We start from the raw sequence: 16,235 nt of genomic DNA, 5'->3' as shown, positions 1-16,235 counted from the left end.
AGTGATGGCCTGGCTGCAAAAGCCATTTTCTTAATCTAAATTTAAAACAATTTGAGATAGAGTGCCTCCATTTTGAAGTGCCCTCTCCCTTACTTAACTGCCATCACATCCTGGTGTTCCTCTGAATGGAAGGTTCTGAATTGCCCTCCAGCTTCACAATCCGGCACGCCATTCTTAATTGGATTGTTAGCTTGATTAGATGGTTAGCTTGCCCTCCAGCCATTAATTGACCCCCAAAGAAAATCGCAAAACGTGACTGTTTCCCAGGCAGTTCAGGTGGGATTCAGAAGCTCACAAAGAAAACCCTGTCTGAAGAATCTGCATAAGGATATCGACAGATTATTTGAGTGGGCAAGGAGTGGTTGATGTAGTATACTGTTGGGATATGCAAAGCTATTTACTTTGGTGGTGAGATTGGAAAAACAATTGTTTTTTTAAAATGGTGAGAAACTATGAAATATTGGTGTTCAGAAGGATTTAAAATCCTTGTATAAGAAATATAGCAAGTACGATTTTCCCTTTAACAAACAGGTTACGGAGGTTGAGGAGGCAAATGGCATGTTGGCCTTTATTGCAAAGGGAGGCGAGAGTACAAAATAAGAAGTTTCATTGCAGTTGTATAACTTTTGTGAAACCACACCTGGAGTACAATGTAATTTTGGTCTCTCTCCGGAAGGATAAACTTGCCATAGAGATGGTTCATCAAAGGCTTACTAGATTGATTCCTGGGATTCCTCCTCGCAAGTTGAGCTATGAAGTGAGGCAAATAGAATTTATCACTTAGAAGAATCAGAGGTGATCTCTTTGAAGTATGCAAGTCTCAACTTTGTTAAGCCCTCAGAACAAGAGGTTGCTCCACCTGGCTGTAGAGTCTAGAACTCTGGGGCATAATATCAGAGTAACCGAATGGCCATTTCGGATGCAATGTGTGGGGTTCTCTGTCCCACAGCGCCTGTTTTCTAGTGCTGCGTGCCCCTGCCAGCAATGGGATCCTCCATCGCGGCAGTCAGCCAATGGGGTTTCCCATTGTGGGCACCCCCACGGCGTTGGGAAATCTGCAGGCGTGAGTGCGCTACTGGCAAAGCGGAGGATCCCGACGACGTAGAATCCAGCCTGATATTTCTTTAACCAGAGAGTTCTAGATATTTGCAATTCTCCATCCCAGAGGATTTCTGTTGTCCAGTCACTTGATAGAATTTTGAGTTCTAAGGGAATCAAATGATAAGGGGATCAGGCAGGAAAGTGGAGATATGGCTGTGGGGTTGCTGTGATTCTATTAAATGACAGAACAGACTCCAGAACCCTAACTCTGTAATTGAATGTTTTTTATGATTGGTGAGATATGTATTTGTGTATCTTTTGGAGGTGCAGCGCTTCAATCCTGACTGCCTTGAGAGCACCCTTGCAAAGCCAAGCTGCCTTTTAAACTTTGTTCATGCTTGTAATTTCAAATATTCAACAAAATCACAACACTATTCCCATTTGAACTAAAACTGAAATAAAGCACAAACTTCATGATTCTTGCCTTGCACTATATCTTACAGATTCTGCTTTCAGAGAAGGAACAGGAAGTAAAGGAACTTAAAGCAAAATTGGCAGTCGTTGACAAAGAAAAAGAAATACTGGAAGAACTCAATCGGGCAAGTGGCTCAAGTAGTTTGTTAACGTGATTCCTTTTGTGAAACTTGAAGCGATTATTTTAGAGTATAAAATCTTACTATGTATAATTCAAATTTGGTTTTTTTGGTTGCTTGTCACATACCCGCTTACCCCACAGACACCAGAAATTGTTTGGAAAATGCAGCAAAGAACAATACTTTTTCCTGCAGCAGAGAATGTAGGTGCATCAGTTAGTGGGCTGTAGCATCGTGGGCTGTACAGTTGCACTACTGGTAATCCGTTTAAAGAGTAAATAAGTGGGTTACCTAAATTTGAAATTATTTTTCTGATGTAATTTGTATAATCTAAGTATACAACTTCCAAGTTACATTAATTCAACTCTAGGTGTATACTTTATTCTATTACTAACTGCTTCCTCTTTTTAGGAATGTTCAAGGGAAGTGAGTCGGCATGACAGTGAAGAGCAAAACTCACAAAGTTCAAAGCCTCAAGATGCACAGCAGATATTACAATATCCCAATCCATATTCTTCTGACCCTCCTATTGTACCTGTGAAACATCCTGGACTGCAATTTGGAAACCCGTATGCAGAGCCTGGAAGAGGTTGGTGCTTATTGAGGTAGCCACTCCTCATATTACTTTTATGTTGATGGTAACCAGTATGAAACCTTTCTTAAAACTGTGCTTAGTACTTTTTCCTACTAAGATCACATTGGATTTTGTTATCATCAGCACATTAACTAATTTTTGTGATGTGTTTGAATTCACATGGAGCAGATGGTGCACTTTATCTTGATGAGATCCGTAGAATGCCAAGAGGGATTCCCTCATGGGGATTGGACAGCACTGTGGTCTGCAGCCAACCTTCTCGCAACTTCAGTAGGCCAGATGGACTTGAGGACCCTGATGAGCTTATTAATGCAAGTTCTAATTGATTGTCATTTGATTTTAAAGGAAATTATGATCTGTTTGCTGCAACAAAAAGGGCTACTGTGTATCATTAATTTCTGGCCACCTGGTTCAGGAACAAAGTTGGTTCATGCCAATAGTGAAGTGTGCGTTTTGCTGAGCTTCATACATTCAAAAATATAATTAAATAAAGTAGGGTAGTGCTTTTAATACCACTCATGCATCACACATCTGATGACTGACGATTTTTTCTCGTACATGCTCAGTATTGTTGTGTTGCATTGGCCAAAAAAAAAATCCAGTTGTGTTCTCTTTTTTTTTTTTTGTTTGATCGAAAACAATCGAGACAGTATTATATGTTGACCCATTTAATTATTATGCTATATAACACAAAGTAATAACTAACGCCACAGAGGTAATTTACATTCCTGCCAACATAACTTTCACTTTTATTTGGTACAGGTACTGGAATTTTCATAATTCAAATCCAACATTACATAAAACACTGGCAGTTAAATTTGTGCTGCCTGCTAATTACAATGGTTTCAACATCCAGTCAGCACTAACTGCATGTTGATTGGCTTGACGCATCAACTAGGGGACAATATCGTGAATAACTAGCACCACTTAAAAATAGCCTACAATGCTGCAGGTGCACCTGCACTTCTTAAAGGGGTAGCACATTATGACTCATCTGTCAAGCAGAACATGACTGACCTGACAAACATTACAATAGGGGAGGAAGCAGATTCCAAGAGTGCTGCTCTGAAGGTGTTCTGGGAGGACATGGAAAGGAGCAGACAGATAAATACTCCCAAGACAAAGGGAGCAAATAGCTGTGGCCGTCAATGCCAGGAGACGAGCCTCGAGGACTGAGATGCAATTCCACAAGAAGTTCAGTGACCTCACACAAGTGGTCAAGGTCAGTGAATCTCTCTCCAAATTCCATATCCAACCAATTTGCACCACTAACCTCAAACACTGATCAGTTCAACACACCCATCACTCACTTATTAACAACTCATTCTTCACATTTGTTGCTTCATTTTACTCTCAAATACTTTGCACTGCTACAAATTGCAGACTGCTTCTCACAGCTTGCACACACCATGAGCAATTCAATCAACCGTGACAGTCACAACACCCAAAGATTTTGCACATTATTCACTGACACTTGCCCCTCTCATGCAGGGCAAGGTAGTGCACAATCGGAAACCATAGGAGTGAACCAGATATGGACCGATTCCCCAGAAAGACGATCGTTCTGGCCATTGCCACAGGGCTGAAACCATCAAAGATTACTGTATATTCAACGCTCCTCCTCTCATTGCACTTCCTCCTTGCCCTGCACTTCTGATTTAAAAGCTTCAGTGGTGCAAGCATGCTCTTATTTATGCCCCCTCTTGTCATTCAAGGTCAGCTTGCTGACACAACGGCTGTGCATTATAGTACAGTCAGAGGCTTCAAGGCAAAACAGCAGTCTAGCAATCTGTGCTCCAACAGATTGCTAACATTTTTGAGGGGCCAGCCGGGAGAGTGGCAATATCTCCATGAGACATTACACTTTTGTCCCTCTCAGCAGCATAGCATTTTCCCTCCCACTTCACCGGTGCCTTTGTAGTGCCAAATATTGCAGGTTGTTGTTCATGCCAAGATGGTGCAGTCTGTAAGGCAATTTACAGCCCCCCCCCCCCAGTGGCCTTTTTTCAGTTATTTTTTAAAACTTGGTCTGGAATGTTTCATTTTGTGATGGCTTTTTTGTGTTGTGGCCAAATGGATGCTCTGCTGGTCAGTAACAAAGCGAAGCCAAGATGTGGGACAGTTAGCAAATGAGGAAATGGGTTTCTCTCTCTTCCCCCCCCCCCCCCCTTCCCGGTAGCCATCTTTGTTTTTAGTTGTGGTGGCTCAAATTTAGGGCCTCCACAGAACTACGGCATCACTGCTGTTGCCAGGATGCCAGATATTGTCCTGTATGATTCAGTGCCAAGGCCACAAAGCAGCAAATGGAGTGAAATCCCTTCCATTGCAGAATACCTCAGTTGGAGGTATGGCACACTGTTCATGCCATATATAATACCCTGCACCACATGGAGGCCTGCAATTCCTGGAAGCCAAGTGTTCTTTCAGTTTACTTTTTATGGGCAGGGAGATATTGTAAGAAATCTTGCAACTCCAGCCTCTGAACTAGAGATACACACACGCTCATTGTTGTGCTCACTTTCACAGCCATTTGTAGTGTGTTTCTTGGTTTGCTCTGAGGTTCCAGTTGTGGCTGCAGCAGGTGGCAGATTGCAGTAAGCTCCTTTATTACGTTGTTTCTTGTTGCAGTTTGATTAAGTGAATTGCTCCCTGGGCACCCGAGATTGAGAGTCCTTCTCCCTCTTTGACACTCTTCCAGCAGCTTATCCTGCTCACTGTGGTCTCTGTTCCTCATGCTGTATTTCAATTAGAAAGGTAATAGTGCACCTATGTCTTGGAGCATCTGGTTTGTGCAGAAAGCTTAAGTCTGAAAAAAACTCATTCCCCTGCCATATCAGTTCCTGTAGACCGTTGCAATTTTGAACAACTGCAGAAAACATCAAACGTTTATAGTATTGAAGAAACAGCCATAAGAAATCAACCTGTTCGTAATTTTAAGTAGTTGATCCCTTTTGTATAATGTTGATGAACTGTCTTCCTGCTTAGAATGCACTCAGCTGTGCGTGATAAAGGGGTTTGCAAATTGGTATTGCTGCATTCGGGCACGGACTGCTTGTGAGGAGTTGTGAATGGTACTAAGCATTGCAATCATCCATGAATAGCCCCACTTCTGACCCTATGATGGAGAGAAGGTGCCCCTGACGATGTCTCGGGCACTGATCTCCTTGATCCTGAAGCGGGAGAAGGATCCCCTACAATGTGGGTCATACAGGCTCCTAAATGTAGATGCAAAGTTGTTGGCGAAGATTTTAGCCACGAGGATAGAGGAGTGTGTGCCGCAGGTCATTCATGAGGATCAGACTGGGTTCGTGAAAGGGAGACAGCTGAATACGAATGTACGGAGACTATTGAATGTCATAATGATGCCGGCGGTGTAAGGGGAGGTGGACATAGTGGCGGCGATGGATGCGGAGAAGGCCTTTGATAGGGTAGAGTGGGGGTACCTGTGGGAGGTGCTGAAAAGGTTCGGGTTTGGGGAGGGGTTTGTCAGGTGGGTTAACTTGCTGTATGAGGTCCCGGTGGCGAGTGTGGCCACGAACCGAAGGAGGTCAGAGTATTTTTGGTTACACCGGGGGACGAGGCAGGGGTATCCCCTGTCCCCCCTGCTCTTTTCACTGGCGATTGAGCCCCTGGCCATGGCATTGATGGAGTCGAGGAATTGGAGGGGGCTGGTGCGGGGTGGGGAGGAACATCGGGTGTCGCTCTATGTGGACGATTTGCTGTTATGTGTGGCGGACCTGGTGGGGGGGAATGCCGGAGGTGATGAGGATTCTCAGGGAGTTTGGGGATTTCTTCGGGTACAAGCTCAATATGGGGAAGAGCGAGTTTTTCGTTGTTCACCCAGGGGACCAGGAGAGGGGGGTTGGTGAGCTCCCACTAAAAAGGGCGGAGAGGAGTTTCCGGTACCTGAAAGTCCAGGTGGCTAGGAGTTGGGGGGCCCTGCATAAGTTTAACTTCACGAGACTGGTGGATCGAATAGAGGAGGAGTTTAAGAGGTGGGGCGTGCTGCCACTCTCCCTGGCGGGTAGGGTGCAGTCAGTTAAAATGACGGTGCGCCCGAGATTTTTTGTTCCTGTTCCAGTGCCTCCCCATCCTGATCCCTAAGGCCTTCTTCAGGTGGGTTAATTGGAGCATTATGGGGTTTGTGTGGGCACAGAAGACCCCGAGGGTGAGAAGGGTGTTCCTGGGGTGGTGCAGGTATAGGGGGCGTTGGCGCTGCCTAACCTCTGTGGGTATTATTGGGCCGCAAACGTGGCGATTATGCGTAAGTGGGTGATGGGGGTGGGGCGGGGGGGGGGGCCGCATGGAAGAGGCTGGAGATGGCGTCCTGTGTGGGTACGGGCCTGGAGGCGCTGGTGACGGCGCCGCTGCCACTTCCTCCAACGAGGTAAACCACGAGCCCGGTGGTGGCGGCTACCCTCAATATTTGGGGGCAATGGAGATGTCACAGGGGGAGGTGGGGGCCTCGGTGTGGACCCCGATACGGGGGAACCACCGGTTTGTCCCGGGGAGGATGGACGGAGGGTTTCTGAGCTGGCACAGGGTAGATATTAGAAGCCTGGGGGACCTGTTTGTGGATGGGAAGTTCACTGGCCTGGATGAGCTGGAGAAGTTCGGGCTCCCCCCGGGGAACACCTTCAGATATATGCAGGTAAGGGCGTTTGTTCGGCAGCAGGTGGTGGAGTTCCCACTGTTGTCGCCACGCAGGGTCCAGGACAGGGTGCTGTCGGGGGTGTGGGTTAGAGAGGGGAGGATCTCGGCAACGTATCAGGTGATGCAGGAGGTCTCGGTGGAGGAGCGAAAGGGTAAGTGGGAGGAGGAGTTGGGTGAGGAGATTGACGAGGGGGCGTGGGCGGATGCCTTGGGGGGGAGTGAACTTTTCCTCCTCTTGCGCGAGGCTCAGCCTCATACAATTTAAGGTGCTGCATAGGGCTTACATGACCGGGGCAAGGATAAGCCGGTTCTTTGGGTGCGAGGACAGGTGTGTTAGGTGCTCAGGGAGCCCAGCAAACCGCACCCACATGTTCTGGGCGTGCCCAGCGCTGGCGGACTTTTGGAAGTGTGTAGCGAGGACAGTGTCGAGGATTGTAGGTTCCAGGGTCGAGCCGGGCTGGGGGCTCGCAATATTTGGAGTGGCAGAGGAGCCGGGAGTGCAGGAGGTGAAAGAGGCCGGTGTTCTGGCCTTTGCGTCCCTGGTAGCCCGGCGAATGGTTCTTCTTCAGTGGAAGGATGCGAGGCCCCCAAGCGTGGAATCCTGGATCAACGATATGGCGGGGTTTATTAAATTAGAGAGGGTGAAATTTGTCTTAAGGGGATCGGTGCAAGAGTTCTTCAGGCGGTGGCAACCGTTCTTGGACTTCCTGGCCGAACGGTAGACAATGGTCAGCAGCAGCAGCAACCTGGGGGGGGGGGGGGGTGCTCAGTTTGTTTTTCTTGAGTGGGCGTGTATATTTGCTTTTGTGTTAATGATGGCTGTTAATTTATTATTTATGTATACGGGGAGGGGGGGGGTTCTTTTCTTCCTGTATTTTGTGAAAATTAGAATAAAAATTATATTTTTTAAAATGATGGAGGGAAGGTCTTTGAAGAAACTGAAGATGTTTGAGCCTAAGATATTACCTTGACTAACTCCTGCAGCGATGTCCCAGGACTGAAATGATTGCCCTGCAACAACCACAGCAGTCTTCTTTTGTGCGAAGCATGACACCAACCAGTGACGAGCTTTCCACTGATTTTCATTGGCTGACATCAGCTTTGCTGGAGCTCTTTGATGCCTCACTTGTTCAAGTGTTGCCTTGATTCAAGTGCAGGCGCTCCCATCTCCCCTCAAGTTATTATTACAGCACAGAAAGAAGTAATTTGCCCCATCATGTCCGCACCAGTCTCTGAAATGAGAAAATTACTTGGTGCCATTCCTTGTCTTCTTGTAAACCTGAACATTTTTCCTTTTCAGATAACTATAATTCCCTTTTGAATGCCTCAGTTGAACCTCCACCTTACTTTCTGGCAGTGCATTCCAAATCATAACTACTAGCTCTGTGAAAACATTTTTCTGCCATTAGCCATAACTTTTGCCAGTTGCCTTAAATCAGTGCCCTCTTGTTCTTGATTCTTTCACGAGAAGGAACAGGTTTCCCCAATGCTTGTGTATATATAATATATGTTATATTCCTATATTGTGTATGGACCAAGATTGTAATGAGGTCAAAGAGCCAAGTGGCTCTGGTGGAACCCAAACTGAGTATCGGTGAACAGGTTATTGCTGAGTAAGTACCACCTGATGTCATTGTCAATTAGCTCATGGAAGCAAGAGAGAGAGGTAGCATTGGGAGTGTTTTCGGATAGAATTCTGGAGCTTAAGACCGAGACAGCTGAAAGCAAGCCCTTCAATGGTGGAATGATAGGAATTGGGCAGGGCAAGAGTCCAAAATTGGAGGAATGCAGAGATAGCAAAGAATTGTGGAGCTGGAAGAAGGTATATTGATAGATGGAGTGAAGCCATAGAGGGATTTGACAAGAATTTTAAATTTGAATGTATTGCTGGATTGGGTTAAGTGACGAAGATCATCAAGTGCTGAATAGGTAAGTGGGTCTTGATTTGGAGGTGGCACAGAATTTTGGCTGCCGTCCAATTTATGGAAGATGCAAAGTGGGAAACCAGCAAGGAGAGCATTGGAATACTCCAGTCTAGAGGTAACAACAGTATTCATGAGAGTTTCAGCAACAGCTGAGATGAAGAGAAATATTAGCATGTGTGAATGCTAAGTTAACACCTCCAGCATTGGGAGCTAACTATGTAATTGTCATTGGTTCTATTAATTTAACTTGAATTTGATTCCCACGGATAACTTGAATGTGTATTGATCATTTGTTTGGAGGGGATAATATTTTATTTCACAATGGCAGCTTAATTATTTGCAGAGCTCCATTGTTTGGAATTCTGCTCTTCTTGTTCACACCGAGTACAGTGGTATCACGACCTGTTTCTCATTTAGTCTAGTTTGCTGCATTTAATTGCTATTAACCTTTGTTGAAGTTGAACAGTGTTCAGACAGGCATGATTTCAAACCTAGGGCTCAGCATCCGAGGAAAGGAAAATGATTTTCACCTACCTGACTTTTGACCTCTTCTGTCTATTACTGCATATAATTAGAGAAACTGTCACAACTTTCACACCATATTGAAAGAATAGAAATGTGCACTTGGTCATGTTACCTACCTTGGTGTTCATTCTGCATTTCTAATATGACCATTCCTGGTGCACGTATTGCACATGACGAGCTCTTTTAGTCGTCTGCCGCAGTTTAATTAGCACCATATTCACTCCGATCCGAGTGTCTTTGATCCTCTTTGCCCTTCTGCAAACCCATGAGGAAGAGCTCTTGTGTCTTGTGCTCATTTGCTGACATAACTCAGCTTTTGTAATGAGACAGAGGGACTCTAATGTGTTCAAATAAGCAGATTGTCTGTGGGTCACCAGTGAAGATAATGGAATGTACGTCATAGATTTTACAGAATGGCAAAGAATGCCGAACATGAAACCACTTGGTGCTTAAAGAATAAAAAATTAATATTTTTTTCTTTGCTTTAGAGGCTAATTCCAATATAATTCAATCACACGCTTTTAGGCGCACAATTGCTCTCATGATTTAATTTGTGTTGGATTCAATAGATATGTCATCTAACCAGATATACAAGAGAATAATTATAATTAATCAGGCACATTTAAACTGAATTCTCCTGATTTTAGAACTGCATTCATGCCAGATTGAAATTATAATTGCAAAATAGTCAAAATAATTTATTTGATATTTGGTTTTATATTCTATACATACAGGAAGTATATTTATTGTTCACCAGTTTCCATTTTATGCAATTTAGTTAGAAGGAGGGGTTTTTCTTTTACTGCAACTAATTTCCATAATTTTAGCTCTGATAGTATATTTTCTAATTTGTCATGAATACATTTTTTCCAGGGTGCATTAATGTATCATGACAAATAATTTAATCATGCAGGTTTAAATATATAGAAGTCCACACTTGTGTTAGTTTCTATGTTCATTGATCTATCTTTGAATTTTCTTCTCCTTCCCACCCCAGTTTATTTGATATTGACTTTTGTATTTGCTGAAGTGAAAATGTAGGTTCATTATGCAACAGTATCATGCAGTATTGTTTCCAATTCTGGGCACCACAAGTTAGAAAGGTTGTGAAGGCAATGGGGAGGATCATTAGAACCCCGACAGTGAAGATGGAGGCTATTTGGCCCATCAAGTCTGCACCAACCCTCCAAAAGAGCGCTCTACCTTGGCCCACTCTCCAAGCCCTATGCCGGTAACCTGCATATTGATCATGGCCAATCCATTTAACTTGCTCACCCTTGGACACTAATGGGCAATTTATTATGGCCAATTCACCTAACCTGCACATACTTTGGACTGTAGGAGGAAACTAGGGCACTCGGAATAAACCCAAGCAATTTAATTTTCTCAAGTCTGAGAAGCCCCGCCATGTCGCTAACCCATACCCCTGACTTCGGGGGTTCAAGAGTCCCTCCGGCCTAGTAAGATCCGTCTCCGGGACACCAGGGAGGCAAAGGCCAAGACATCGGCCTCTCTCACCCCCTGGGCACCTGAGTCGTCCGACACATCAAAGATCACCATCTCTGGACTCGACACCACCCTCACCTTTAAAACTTGACATGATGTCAGCAAACCCATGCCAGAAACCCCTCAGCCTCAGACAAGCCCAAAACATGAGGACATGGTTCATGGGACCTCAGCACAACGCCCACATCTATCCTCCACCCCCCTCGAAGAACCTGCTCATTCGGGCCACCATCATGTGTGCCCTGACGACCACCTGTATCAGGCTGAGCCTGGCACATGATGAGGATGCATTGACTCACATCAGGGCCTCTGCCCAGAATCCGGCCTCCAACCCCCCACCTAGCTCTTCCCATTTTCTTTTCACCTCCCCTATCGGGACTCCCTCCCACTCCATCAGTTCCTTAGATCTCTGAAACCTTCCACTCTCCTCCTGTTCTCAACACCACCTTATCCTGTAGCCCCTGTTGCGGCAGGTGTGGGAAGGTCGAAATCTGCCTCCACACAAAATCCCTCACTTGCAGATAACGGAACCCATTCCCACCTGACAACTGAAACTCCTCCTCCAGTCATCTAAGCTCGGGAAGCCCTCATCAATAAAAAGATCTCCAAATCTCTCAATCCCCGCCCGCTGCCACCTTCGGAATCTCCCATCCAGCCCCCCTGGAGCGAACCAGTGATAACCACATATTGGTGCCCACACCGGTACCCCATCCAATCCCATATGCTGCCTCCACAGTCCCCACACCCTCATGGCTGCCACTATTACCGGGCTTGTGGAGTACCTGGCTGGTGAGAATGGCAGAGGTGCCATTAACAGTGCCCCGAAACTCGTGTCTTTGCATGAGGCCGTCTCCATCCACTCCCCCACTGACCCCTCCCCCACCACCCACTTCCTGACCATCGCATTATTCGCCGGCCAATAATTATTTATAAAATTCGGAAGAGCCAGCCCCCTACTCACAACCCCGCTCCAGCAGCACCACCTTCACGTGTGAGGTTTTACCTGCCCAAACAAATCCCGAGATCACCACATTTATTTTTTTAAATAAACGTCTTGGAGATAAAAATTGGAAAGCTCTGGAAGAGAAACAAAAACCTCGGGAGGACCGTCATTTTCACTGTCTGTACCCACCCGCCAATGACAGCGGGAGCGCATCCCACCTCCAAAGGTCCTCCCTCATCTGCTCCACCAACCGACCCAAATTAAGCTTATGCTGTTGCTCCCACACCACCTACCACCTTGATACCCAAATACCAAAAGCTCCCTCCCACTACCTTGAACGGCATCTCACCCAATCGTTTCTCTTGCCCCCTTGCCTGATTCAATTTATACCTCGAAAACTGACCTCTAATATCCCCATAATCCCTCCAATGTGGATAAGTAAATCGTCCACGTAAAGCGAGACCCTGTGTTCCACAGTCGTCGTCCCCCGTCCCCCCGTACTATCCCCTACCAGACTCTCGACATTCCCATCGCCAACGGCCCTATAGCCAGGGCAAACAGCAGCGGGGAGAAGTGGGCACGCCTGCCTCATTCCTCTGGTGTAACCTAAAATAATCTGATCTCACCCGGTTCGTCCGCACACTCGCCACCGACGCCTAATACAGCAACCGGACCCAGTCCACAAAACCCTGCACAATCCCAAAGCGCCCCAGGAACTTCCATAAGTATTCCCACTCCACTTGTTCAAAGGCCTTATCTGTGTCCATGGCCACCACCACCTCTATCTCCTTTTCCTCTGGAGGCATCATGATCACATTAAGTAACCTCCTGATGTTGCCCGCCAGATGCCTCCCCTGAACGAACTCCGTCTGATCCTCACTTATTACCACTGGATAAAAGCAAATTACTGCGGATGCTGGAATCTGAAACAAAAGAGAAAATGCTGGAAGACGAACAAAAACCTCGGGAGGACCGTCATTTTTTGCTTTGACAAGGAGTCATCGGACTCGAAACGTTAGCTGTTTTCTCTCCCTACAGATGCTGCCAGACTTGCTGAGATTTTCCAGCATTTTCTCTCTCCTCCCTTATTACCCCTGGGACACAGTCCAGGATCCTTGAGGCCAAGATCTTCGCCAGCGGTTTGGCATCTACATTTAACAGGGAGAGTGGTCTATATGACTCACATTGTTGTGGATCCTTATATTGCTTTAAAATGAGGGAGATCGATGCCTGTGACAACGTCAGGGGAGGGGGGAGCACTCCCAACTCCTTTGCTTAATAGAAGGCCCTTACCAACAGTGGTTCCAACACCCCTGAGAGTTCTTGTAAAATTCCACCGGGTACTCGCCCGGACCTGAGGCATTACCCGATTGCATCGCCGCCAGCCCAATTGGGGCCCCCAGGCGCTCCACCAACTCCTCATCCACATTCAGGATCTCCAACCTTTCCAGAAACCGCCTCCTCCCTGGCTGGGGGTTCCGACTTGTACAATTTGCTATAGAAGTCCCTGAACACTCCATTCATCCCTGTTGGGTCCAAGACCATATTCCCACCTGTGTCCTTCACTTCCCCAATATCCCTCGCCGCCTCCTGCTTCCTCAACTGGTGCTCGAGCATCCTGATCGCCTTCTCCCCATACTCGTATACAGCCCCTCTCACCCATCTCAACTGCCCCACGAGCCTTACCTGTAGATAATAACCCAAACATTACCTGCAGCCTCTGCCGTTTCTTTAGCAGCCCCGCCTCCGGGTCCTCAGTATATCTATCCACCGGCAGGATTTCCTCCTCTAGCCTTTCTATCTCCGTCCACTCAGCCTTCGCCCTATGTGCCCGAATCTAAATAAACTCCCCCTTGACCACTCTCTTTAGTGCCTCCCAAACCATACCTGCCGAAACCTCCCCTGTGTCATTAATCTCCACATAACCCCGGATGGCCTTCCTCACCCACTCGCACACCTCTTCCTCCGCCAACAGTCCCACATCCAGCCTCCACTGTGGGCGCTGGACCCCACCTTTGTTCACTCGTAGGTCCACCCATTGCGAGGCGTGGTCTGACACCACTATTGCCGAATACTCGATATCAACCACCCCTGCCAACAACGTCTTGTCAAACACAAAAAAGTATATTCTGGAGTACAAATGATAGTAAAAAGAATATTCTTCTCCCAAATCTCTGTGGATCCACCCCCCTCCCCCCACACAATGTGCTCCATGAACCCCCGAACCTCCTTGGCTGTTGCTGACACCCTTCTCGAGCTCGTCCGATCCAGTCTCGGATCCAGGACCGTATTGAATTCTCCTCCCCAGCCCCCTGCCTCATAAATTTGAAATCGCCCCAGTTCGGGTATAGATGCTTACCAACACCACCATCATCCCCTCCAGTTTCCTGCTCACCATAACATATCTTCCCCCAGAGTCCGCCACTATACTTCCCACTTCAAACGCCACCCGCTTGTTGATCAAAATCGTCACCCCTTTCATTTTAGAATCCAATCCCGAATGAAATACTTGCCCATCCCACCCCTTCCTCAGTCTAGTCTGGTCCCCCACCTTCAGGTGAGTTACCTGTAGCATGGCCTCTTGGGCCAGTTTCCAGCGTACGTCCCGCACCTCCTCAGGACCGCCCTTGGGAGCCCACTGTCATAGATCCTCCTCCTATTATACTTTTTAAAAGCCCTATCCCAGTCAGCCATTCGTCTAGCCCCCCCCCCCCCCCCCCCCCACGCAGTTCCCCCAACAACAACCCCTGCCCACATCCCCCCACTAACCTTCTGCTCACCCCCCCCCCACTGCACTTCCGTGAACTAGCCCGCCACTGCCCTTGGCACCTAGCATCCTACCCCCCACTGATTCCCCTACCCACCGCTCATTCATCCTGCTAGTGCAAACATAAACAACCCCTCCCCAAGCCCAATCGAAGAAATCATCCCCCCCATCTTCCGATCGAGAACAAAAACAAACCTGAAGCCGATAAAATGGCCCCAAACACAGATTAAGCACAGCTCCAAAGCATCTCCCCCCAAGTTCAAAGTCCACCTTCTCCTGTCAGTCTATTGTCTCTGACAAATTCTATTGCCTCCTCCGCCGTTCCAAACCTCACATCCTCCTTGTAGAGGGCCGCTTTGTCCTTATTAAAACTCGTCCTCTTGGCCAGCGCTGCACCCAAGTCCTGATATATTCAAAGTTCACTGCCCTCCCAGGTGCAACGCCTAATCTGTCTGGCTGATCTCATGATCCGCTCCTTGTCCAGGAAACGGTGCAAATGCACCACCATCGCCCTAGGTGGCTCGTTCCCCAGGGGCTTCCTCATCAGCGCCCTATGCGCACGATCCACCTCCAGCGACTGCGCAGATGCACCCTCTCCTAGCAATTTCTCCAGCATCCTCCCCATAAACACGCCAGCGTCAGCTCCTTCACTCCCCTCCGGCAGGCCCACGATCCTTAGATTCTGTCTCCGTGACCGGTTCTCCAGGTCTTCGACTTTCTCCTGGAACCGCCTCTGCTGAACCCGCATCAGACCCATCTCCGCTGCCATTGAGGCGAACTGCTCCTCATATTCCCCCGCCACCTCCTCCATCTTCTGGATCAACATGACCCTGGGCCTCCAGGTTCGTCTCCATGCGGTCGATCACCGCCTTAATCGAATCCACCATCTGGGCCAGGCCCTCCAGATTCTTCTTGCGTTGCTGGGTGAACTTCTTGTTCAGGAAGCTCACCAGCTGCTCTGTTGACCACTGAGCCAGCAGGCCCGCACCCTGACCCTCCGCCGTCTCCACGTGCGTCGCAGGAACCGCACCATCTCTAGCTGTCTGATCCCCTCTTTTGCGACCGTTTCTGGCCCTCAATGCCAGACATCAGAGGGTCAATCTCTTCCACTCATTCTCCTGCGCCTTTTTGCCTCCTCACATCCACCTGTTAACAGGGGTAACGGTCCGAAAAAACCGTCATGAGCAGGAGCCACCAAATGTGCCATCGCTCACACCATAGCCGCCATCGGACGTATGTGGTTTTATTTCTTCTGACTTCTGGGTAACTATTGTAACACAGTTGGAACGATCCAGAGTTTGAAATTGATATTGCAATTTTCAGATGGTACCCAGTGCAGGGCAATTGCCCATGAGACGTTTGCAGTTGCCAGGAAAGTGCAGTGCAATCCTTAACAGTGCATGTTTGAGGTATTCCCCAGTTACACTGCCCTGGAAGTCTGAAATTATGGTCCATTTTTCTCTGATAGCACTTCTGTAAGGCACCTTTAAACAATTCTTGCATTTATATGATACTTTTAATGTGAGTTATTGATTATAAAAGGTTAGGTTTATAAGTGTGAAGAGACTTGCATGTTAAGGTTACTTGATCAAAATAGAGGTGGTTACATAGCATTTGAATTTACTTACAGAGACAATATGATATTTAAACTGGGTAATGAATTTATTGTGTAGGTATTTTACTCTTT

The 16,235-nt window shown here is 47.2% G+C and overlaps 1 protein-coding gene across 3 annotated transcripts in view; it reads left to right on the top strand.

The window, feature by feature from the left end:
* The window catches only part of tax1bp1b (Tax1 (human T-cell leukemia virus type I) binding protein 1b), a 155,360-nt gene that overhangs the window by 118,173 nt on the left and 20,952 nt on the right, over positions 1-16,235 (top strand). For all 3 annotated transcript variants that reach the window (XM_072509399.1, XM_072509397.1, XM_072509398.1), the window contains 3 exons: positions 1,545-1,640; positions 2,046-2,223; positions 2,398-2,540. In XM_072509399.1, coding sequence (XP_072365500.1) covers positions 1,545-1,640; positions 2,046-2,223; positions 2,398-2,540 — 417 coding nt within the window. The remainder of the gene's footprint in view (positions 1-1,544; positions 1,641-2,045; positions 2,224-2,397; positions 2,541-16,235) is intronic.

The sequence above is a fragment of the Scyliorhinus torazame genome, chromosome 6, assembly GCF_047496885.1.
Source record: "Scyliorhinus torazame isolate Kashiwa2021f chromosome 6, sScyTor2.1, whole genome shotgun sequence".
In the NCBI taxonomy this organism is placed as follows: Eukaryota; Metazoa; Chordata; class Chondrichthyes; order Carcharhiniformes; family Scyliorhinidae; genus Scyliorhinus; species Scyliorhinus torazame.
The sequence above is the reverse complement of the archived record's forward strand: the minus strand, read 5'-3'. Positions and strand labels throughout refer to the sequence as shown.